Source organism: Lathyrus oleraceus, chromosome 7 (genome assembly GCF_024323335.1).
Source record: "Lathyrus oleraceus cultivar Zhongwan6 chromosome 7, CAAS_Psat_ZW6_1.0, whole genome shotgun sequence".
NCBI classification, from domain to species: Eukaryota; Viridiplantae; Streptophyta; class Magnoliopsida; order Fabales; family Fabaceae; genus Lathyrus; species Lathyrus oleraceus.
The window spans coordinates 244,313,773-244,323,708 of record NC_066585.1 but is presented as its reverse complement, the minus strand read 5'-3'; the positions used below and the strand labels follow the sequence as shown (position 1 = coordinate 244,323,708).

The window sequence follows — 9,936 nt, the reverse complement described above, 5'->3', positions numbered from 1 at the left end:
GGTTATTTTCTATAAAATTTGAATTTATTTGTTTGAATTATAAGATAACTATTTTTAAAAAATTACATCAATTTTTTTCTTCTAATCCCAACCATATGTTCTAAAAAAACTGATTTTTTTTTGTGAGTTAGGGCTTATTTGGATGAATAAAATCATATATAAACCGTATAAAAAGGCTAAAATCCTTTTCTATTTTTGATTCAAAAAATATATATTTTTAAATGAATAGTATTATCTTTCTAATCCAAATGATGCATACACGTAAGAACATGCTAATATATACGAGAAAACATATCTAGTTTCTGCGAAAAAAACAAATAATCTATTTAATTTTAATTAAATTTTAATTAAATTTTATTATATTTTTAAATAAAAACAAAAGATATAGTTGTGGAAGAAACAGCCGAATACATACTTTTTTTTTACATTAATGCCTTGTCAATTAAAATATGAAAAAGAGATAAATTAATTATTTTTAGTTAGTTCTTTTCTTTAGGAAGTTTGTTAAACTTTTCCGTACCAAAGCTACATTCTTGTTACCTATAAAGACTTGACTACTTATATTGTTATCTCCATTGATATTGCTGCTACATCTACCGTCTTTTCAATGAATTTACATGATAAGCTCCAAATATATGATATCTCTCATAGAAAAGATTTCATCGGAAATTTATCTGATCACATTCTTCATCGTATTCTTTCGTTAATGCCTACTAAAGATGCTGTCGCAACTTCCATATTATCCAAAAGGTGGAACTACTTATGGATGGATTTGTTTGCATTTAACTTTGCAATTTATCGCAACCAAAGTGACAGTGGAATTTGCAATCCAACAAATCATCTCTTAGATCTTGTTCATAGATTACTTCACAGATCTAATAGTCGTCCAATTAGTCTCACCATTGCAATGTATGGTAGCGGAATTACTGTTGATCCAGTCAAGCTTCATTGTTTTTTATCTGATCCAAACATGTACAAAGTTGAAGAGCTCGATATTTCTCTAAATTTAAAGTCTAATCCGTTTATATTACCACAAAGTTTCTCCACTTGTGCATCATTCAACAATTTACATTTACAACTTGAGTGTGTTCTAAATGTTCCGAGTTGCATTTGTTTTTCTAATTTGAAGACGTTAAATATTTCAACGGTTACATTTTCAAACGATAATTCTCTTCAAAAACTTCTCTCCGGATGTGTTGTCCTCCAAGAATTAATCATGTTTGGTTGTGGTTGGAATAACATAAAGCATGTCAATATTGCAATGTCAACATTAAGGAAATTAAGCATGGACTTCAACTATCCAACGGATGATGAGCTTTTCGGTTCTAAAATTGAGATTGATGCGGTGAATCTCTTATCTTTCGCATGCTCAGGCTTTTTAACGGTTGAAGTTTCCCTTGTTAACCTAGCCTCTATAGTTGATGCATATATTGATCTTCAGATTTACTTTCCATTAAATCAACCATATATTGCTGCTCATGAAATTAAACTATTGACTGGACTTCATCATGTCAAATCTCTTCGGCTATCAAATGATACTCTCCAAGTGTGTATCAATGTCAATTGTCATTCTCTCTTTTAACTATGTTTTTCTTCTTTATCACTTAACATTGATTTCTTTTTTTGTATTTTTTCATAGTGTCTTTTCATTGCACAAGATAATTTCCACGTTCTTCCTTCATTCTATGATTTGAAACGTCTTGATGTGAATTTTGGAACGGTTACTGGTTATACAAATGCATTTCTAATGGATTTTCTCAAAAAGACTCCAAAACTTGAAGAGCTTGAGATTCCCAATGTAAGTGTATATATCATGTTTCAATGCTTGCATTTGCCGTGTGTTTTAAGGCAGGTTAATTAGAAGTATTATTTTTGTTCATTGACTTGTTTATTGATATTTATATAGGGATTTCATCCAAACACTTGCATGCATGGTGAAGAGTGGATAATGAACTCAGTGCCTTGGTGTTTCAAAACGTGTCTCAATTTATTTTGCTTTTCTAATTTTGATGGAGATGAAGCTGAAATCCAGTTCCTGAAGTTTATATTAGAAAATGCCCCATTTTTAAAAAATATTTATATATACGGTTCAAACAATTTACAGGCCGATTTGAAGAAACAGGCTGATATTTATGACCGATTGGAATCTATGGGTCTGCAAAATTGGATCATAAAATGAGTAATGCGATTCAATTTATATACAAATGTGAAGACTCCCTTTCAAGTTGATTCTATTTCAATTGATAGTGATTTCGTAGTGCAGAGTTCTGGTTGATCTTTTCATGGTGAAGAATGGGGACTTTGTTTAGAGTTGTTTTGTTCTTTTATTTTCGACGCATCCATTCTAGTGCTCTTAGTTTTAATAATAGCTTTTGGTTTCTAGTGTGACCGTAGTTTTAGTTTTTGGTTGTTTTGGTGTGATAAGGTACTACACAAATATATCTGTGCTTTTTGCACGGGTTTTGCACGGTTTGTTACATGTATCAATATTAAATTAATTGTTATTAAAATATATAATGAATAATATATTTGATTAAGAAAATAATTTTAGAATACAATGTAGTCTATACAATTAATATTTTATTAAAGAATTTAAACACTTTTAACATAATGGAATAAATTTATAAGGATTATTGTGATTTAATTTTTAATACATGTACTAAATTATAGTGATTATTTTTTTCAAATGAGTAAAAGATTTGATTTAGGGATGAAATATTGTCTAGTATTTTTTTCTTCTTTTGATTTTTCTCTTTTTGTTTTGTTGGGTCACTTGGATCTTATCATTATTATAAGAGGTGCATCTTGTCAATGCATGAAGCATTTGTGTGAGAGAAGAGTTTGTGTCGAAGAAGAGAGAGGCGAGAGAATAGAGAAAATAGAATTGTTATTATTGAATAGATATAATGGTGTACAATTGAATTACAAGCTACATCTATTTATATACATGTCCAATCCTAATTAACTTTTGGATTTGAGCCTAACCAAGTAACTAACTTGGATTATATTCACAATATACCCCCTTATAATCCAAGTTGTTGAACACACAAGCTTGTTAAACATGAATGTACAAACTTGTCGAACACACTAGTTAGTCGATCTGAACTATTCTTAATTTCTTTCTCGACGTTAGAAATTTGTCGATCTTCAAGTCTTTGGTGAAAATATCGGTCAACTGTGTTTCACTAGAGCAATGTCTCGCTTCAAGTTCACCTCGACTCATCTTCTCCCTTAAGAAGTAAAATCTAGCTTCAATGTGCTTGCTTCTCCCATGTAGAACTGGATTCTTTGCAAGATTTATGGCTCACTTGTTGTCGATCTGTAGCACCAAGGGTTTCTTCACTTCGACCTTCATTTCTTTTAACATATATCTGATCCAAATTGCTTGGCAAGCTGCGTAGGATCCAGCTATATATTCAGCCTCACATGACGACAATACAACCACATGTTACTTTCTCGAGCACCATGAGATTGGTGCACCAAATACTTGAAAGAAATATTCAGTTGTGCTTCTTCGATCTTCCTTATCTCCACACCAACCAGCATCTGAATAGCAATTAACAACAACTTCTTTGCTTTCAAAATCTCGTGGAAACATAATTCCACAATTTATTGATCTTTTTAGATATCTCAGGATTGTTCTTACAGCCTTCATGTGTGACACTCTTTGTTTACTCATGTATCTGCTGACTAATCCGGCTGAGAAATATATATCAGATCGACTGTTGCATACATACCTCAGAGATCTGACTATTTGTTTGAACAAAGTTACGTCGACTCTGTTTTCTTTTCCATGTTTTTCCAGTTTCAAATTTGTTTCGACAGGCGAGGATGCAAGATTCGACTCATCCATCATGAATCTCTTGAGTATTTCTTTGACATACTTTCTTTCATGCAACATCATCCCTTGCTTGGTATTTTGAAATTTCATGCCTAGGAAATATGACAAATTTCCCATATCCGACATTTTAAATTCTCTCTTCATCAACTCTTTGAACTTCGACAAGTTCTCCATGCTATTTCCTATTACTAGCAAGTCATCGACATACAAATAGATGATGGTTATATTTTATGCCTCGACCTGTACGTAGACACCATACTCTGACCTGCATTTAACAAATCCCAATTCGACTAAGTAAGAGTCAATCTTCTTGTTACATGCCCTGGGTGCCTGTTTAAGACCATTGATGCGTTGTTAAACTTGATGTTCGCAAGTGTACGAACGCGTCAGAGTAATATAAAAGATTATCGAACCACAGAGACCAAGTGTCAATCTATCGTTATATGTTGTTATGGTGTTTATCAAAGGCAGTCAAAATAAGTGTTTTTTGTAGTGTGCAATTGAAAAATAAAGTACTGAAATAAAATATAATTAATAAAGACAGGGTCGAATGTAATTCACGTAATCAATTGATAATCCAAGTACTTGTTAATAGAACTACTTATGGGCAATGTTTCCTACTTTGAAAAGAACTAATTTAACAGGAACTGTCGCTTTCGCGTATTCAAAACCGAGTTGTACTCCCTAATCAAACCCTCTTATTGTCACTTATAAAAAGGCGCGCATTGCGTTAGAGTAGTAAACCTATTTTTAAGAAATATAGTATCTTGACTAAGTTGAAAAGTATTATAACCTGGATTTCTTAACCAAAAGAGGTTCTCACGAACCAGACTCTAAACTTATAAACGCGTCCGAAATTAGTTTTAAAATCTCTTTTCTTCTTGATGTTAAAAACTCCTAATGAACTAAACAAAGCGCTTTCGTTGTTTTTGAAATAGTTAAAAACAATTAAGTTTAAAAAGACGTTGGACGGCTTTCGATCTTACCCAACGGAATTGAAGTGCGGGAAAACTTAAGTTGAAAGTTAAAATAGCCCTTTAAGTGTTTCTACGAACAATTGTACGGGTTACTGGTTTAATTACGGTCCTTACATTCTAGCCTTATAAATTTAGCTAGACATGGTAAAGTGAAAGTGCATTAAAATAAATAAAAGTAGTGCGAGTGCGGAAAGTAAATAATTTAAAGCGAGTGCGGAAAATAAATGAAAATAGTGCGAGTGCGGAAAGTAAATAATTTAAAGCGAGTGCGGGAAATAAATAAAGTAAAAGCGAGTGCGGGAAATAAATAAAGTAAAAGCGAGTGCGGGAAATAAATAAAGTAAAGGCGAGTGCGCGAAATAAATAAAAGTAAAGCGAGTGCGGGAAATAAATAAAAGTAAAGCGAGTGCGGGAAATAAATAAAAGTAAAGCGAGTGCGGGAAATAAATAAAGTAAAGACGAGTAATAAAAACCTGCTCCAATCGGAGGGCTGAGTAAATTGCAATGCGGAAAAGAAAATGGCGGCAGGATTAACTTCCTTCCAAAGTGCTCCAAACTCGAGTACAAACTCTATCACAGACTCAATTACACAATTGTGGTAACACTCCAATGCGAAGCGATTACCACTTTATAAAACTGAATATATGCCTAAGTGAAACAAAGTTGCTTCTGATTTCGCCTTATTCCAACGTTCGGATCTTCGTCTGCTCTAAGTTTGGGTGATTGTAAAACTGAATTCGCGTTTCTATTTATAAGCAAATAAAAAAGGTGGAATTGACTTGGATGCCCTTCAACTTGAAAATAGAGGAAACCGTTTTCCTCTTGTGGCGCCCGCCACAAGGCCATGGCGCCCGCCAGAAGCACAAAGTGGGGCGCCTTAGTGAAAGTGGTGGGAAAACGTGGGAGTTGATGGAAGTTTGAATTGGACACGTCATGGCTTGGATTGTGGCGCCCGCCATTGGGTAGGCCATAAGAGCAAAATGCTGATTTTTAGGGTTTTTGGCTCTTTTTCGCTCCTTTTCTCGACCGGGGCTCCTATTAAGGTAAAAACCTGAAAACAAAGGAAAACACAGTAATAACACAAGAAAACGATAATAAAATAACTAGAATGCATGCGAAATCGGAGTCGAAAATACGTAAATTTTAGTGTGATCAACCATAGAGCGCTATGTGCGACCTGTATACTTTCCTTACTCCTCCTGAATCACAAACCCAGGAGGTTGTGTGACATATACAACTTCGTCTAAGGGACCATTCAAAAATATTGATTTCACATCTAAGTGAAATGTCGACCAACCTTACTTGTATGCCAAGGTTACCACCAATCTGACAGTTTCCAATCTTGCTGCTGGGGCATATACTTCAGAATAGTCGAGTACTTCTCTCTGAAGAAATCCTCGAGATACCAATATTTCTTTATGTCTTGGTATCGACCCATAAGCATTGTGTTTCAACTTCAACACCCACTTCACTTTGATAACTTTTGTATGTGCTGGCAATTCGACTAACTCCCATGTGTTATTCCTTTCAATTGCTTGCAACTCTTTTACCATAGCTAACTTCCACAGTTTATTCTTTAATGCTTCACTATAGCTGATTGGTTAAGCACATGCAAGTAAAGAAAAATGAACTAATTCCCCATCTGTTGTGACTTCATCATCCCTAGCAACTTCATAGTCTTGAAGCCTTGCTGGAAGAAATCTAGTTCTTTGTGGTCTTTGTCTTATACTAGCCACACCCTCTCGACTGTTTTCTTTGATGTCGACTATATTTGGAATTTCAGCAACGTCTTCGACTTAAACCTCATTAGTTTCTTCGTCGATGCCATAACCCATCAGTGGCTTCTTAGTTGCTTCACCAGAATTCCAATTCCAGGAAGAATTTTCATCAATCACAATATCTCGACTCATTAAGATCTTCTCATTTATTAGATTGAATAACCTGTATGCTTTAGTCTTATGATATCCTACCAGAATCATAGGTTCACTTTTGTCATTAAGCTTTCTTCTTCTTGCATCAAGAACATGCTTGTAACACATAGAGCCAAACACCTTCAGATGACTCACTGATGGTCGAAAACTTTATTTCTATCCAAGTGTTTCTCAATCTCTCCAACTCTCAGTATACGAATCACACAAGATGAATATGTTTAGAAGTGACTCCTGATACCCTTAGAGAGGGGTGTCTTGTCAATTTCTAACTTCATTGATTATGGTCGGACTCCTCGTATCGATGATGGATTTACACTTATGTGGGTTCTCTTCTATCCACTTCTTTCTCACCATGAAAGCCAAGAATTTCCTAGTGTCACTCAGGCGAACATTTGGTCAGGTTCATGCATATTTTGCATCTTCTGACCAAACTCGAGATGTCTTCCACGTCGCTGCAAGTGTTACCTTTTTTATTGGTCTTCGCATCCATGTTGTTATCTAGACCCTAAGATTATCCTTATCTGATTTGAAAATATAGTGTCCATCAACCTTTTGTAGGTGAAGCCTATGTGCTTGACTCCAAAGGGCGTTGTATTTGTTGTCATGAAGTCGATTTCGGGCACATCTAGAAAATCCATATTTTTCTAGTTGTATCCAAAATAAGTATTCATGAAGCTCAACGTATTATACCCTAAGGGGCTAGCATTTAACCTATCATCGTTAGATAGAGGATAAGGGTCTTTGGGATACGCCAGGTTGAGTTTAAGTAAACCACCCACGTCCTTCATTTTCTTAACATCTTCTTTCCCTTTACTATATTTTCAAAACATGTGATATTTGATCTCTCTAATAAATCTTGTCTTCATTAGTTTTTTGACCTCCTCATCTATAGGCATTATCTTTTCCTCACCCACCTAATGCTTCCTCTGAATCACCGACTTGATCGAGGTGTTAAGAGTGAGGCACTTTGTGGAACTTACACTACTTGTTTGGTGCATTTCTAATAAACTAAAAACATTCATTTTGATTAAAGTATTTTATATATATATATATATATATATATATATATATATATATATATATATATATATATATATATATATATATATATATATATATATATATATATATATATATATATATATATATATATATATATATATATATATATATATAAAACAGTGTCGGCATTCTGATTTTTTTAATATTATTTATCAAAGTATAAGTGTCGTGTTTTAATATTTGTGTTGGAGTTTGTGATATATATATATATATATATATATATATATATATATATATATATATATATATATATATATATATATATATATATATATATATATATATATATATATTAAAATAGCACAACTATATAGATTTTGTATGAGTGTGATTAATTATGTTAAAACAAAAGTTTACATGTGTGATGTATATATTCATAACTTCAAATAGGAAAAAAGAAAATAAAAAGCAGGAGATTCAATTGGTAGTTCTGTACATAATTGGAGTTGTTAATTAGGCGGTTGGATATGAAGAATCCATGGCAATGCCGCACAAACCTTCCTTAGCAGCTATACCTCTTTGCATCCTAATGTATCCTTTCTCACCCCACACTGTTCCCCATGAATTCTTAACCAACCAATAATCACTTCTATCAATGATGCTGAAGGTACAGTAGGTACAGTAGGTACAGAGGAGTCTAAAGTATGATTAAGGATAGGAGAAGGATTATTGGTATTAAAAGGAGGGCTGTCAACATTACTGTCAGGTGTAGTACCTGAAGCAGTGACAGGACTGGGGCCAGGACTGGGTGAATTGATAGGCTGTGGGGTGGTGTCAACATTACTGTCCTGAGGTGACACATATATGGTAGGGGAGTGGTTCATTGTGTGGCTTAGATGTTCAGTAGGATTAGGAGGAGGGTTTTCATTGGGAATATCATCAAGAGTGGAAAAAGTCTGATTGGTATTATCTAGAGGAGGTTGAACATCCTTAAAGGGAAACACAGTTTCATAAAAAATGACATTCCTAGATATGAAAATGTCATGGGTTTGAAGGTCATACAATATATACCCTTTGGTACCATCTTTATGACCAATGAAAATGGCTTTCCTAGCTCTAGGGTCGAATTTGGTTCTGTGGGCTTGGAGAGAGGTGGCATAGGAAAGGCATCCAAACACTTTTAAATGGATCATGGAGGGGGGCTGCTTGAATAAGAGTTCATGAGGGCACTTAGAGTTAAGGAGAGGGGTAGGGAGCCTATTTATGATATGAACTGCATGTTGAATGCAAAAGTTCCACATAGACAAAGGGATGTTGGAATGAAAACGGAGGGACCTAGCAACATTTAGTATGTGTTGGTGTTTTCTCTCCACCACACCATTTTGTTGAGGTGTCTCAACGCAAGTTCTGTGGTGGAGAATTCCTTTGGCCAGAAGGAAATCAGACATGGTTAAAAATTCTGTGCCATTATCTGTCCGTAAGCATTTTAAGGTGGTGTGAAATTGATTCTCTATGTATGCTACAAAATTTATGAGGCTAGGTCTGGTTTGGTCTTTGGTTTTAAGAAAGATGACCCATGTATGTCTAGTATAGTCATCAACAAGAGTCAAAAAATACTTGTGGCCTAAAATAGAAATAGTAGAGAAGGGTCCCCATAAATCAGCATGTAAAACAGTGAAAGGAGCATTAGATTGAGACACACTATTAGGAAAAGGAAGTTTCTTTTGCTTAGCAAATTGACAAGAATCGCAAGGAGCATTGTTATTATTACAAGTAATGAAAGGAAAAACTTTTGAAATGGTATGTAAACCTATATTGGAGATGTGTCCTAGTCTCATGTGCCACAAATTACATGATGTATGAGCAGCAGAATTATTAACAAAAGAATGACCAGCTGTGGAGTCCAGAACATAGAGTCCCCTGTGCAGCCTAGCTATACCAATCATTTCCTTGGAATGATTCTGCACAATATGGCAAGCATTGGAGTTAAATTGGACAGAACAATCACTACTATCAACAAGTTTGGCAACAGAGATAAGGTTAACATGAAAACTAGGAGCATAGAGTACATTGTTCAAAACAAGAGAAGGGGAAACAACAACTGTACCACAAATAGAGGCAACCGTCTGTGATCCATCGGGTAAACTAACAGGAATAGGGATGATAGACTTATGATCAATGAAAG

The 9,936-nt window shown here is 34.4% G+C and overlaps 1 protein-coding gene across 1 annotated transcript; it reads left to right on the top strand.

Moving 5' to 3' along the window:
- Nucleotides 1-607: 607 nt before the first annotated feature.
- Nucleotides 608-2,179, top strand: LOC127103219 (F-box/LRR-repeat protein At4g14103). The gene is made up of 3 exons (XM_051040488.1): nucleotides 608-1,546; nucleotides 1,640-1,798; nucleotides 2,105-2,179. Exons 1-3 carry the CDS (start codon nucleotides 608-610, stop codon nucleotides 2,177-2,179), a joined length of 1,173 nt encoding a protein of 390 aa, XP_050896445.1.
- Nucleotides 2,180-9,936: the final 7,757 nt, after the last annotated feature.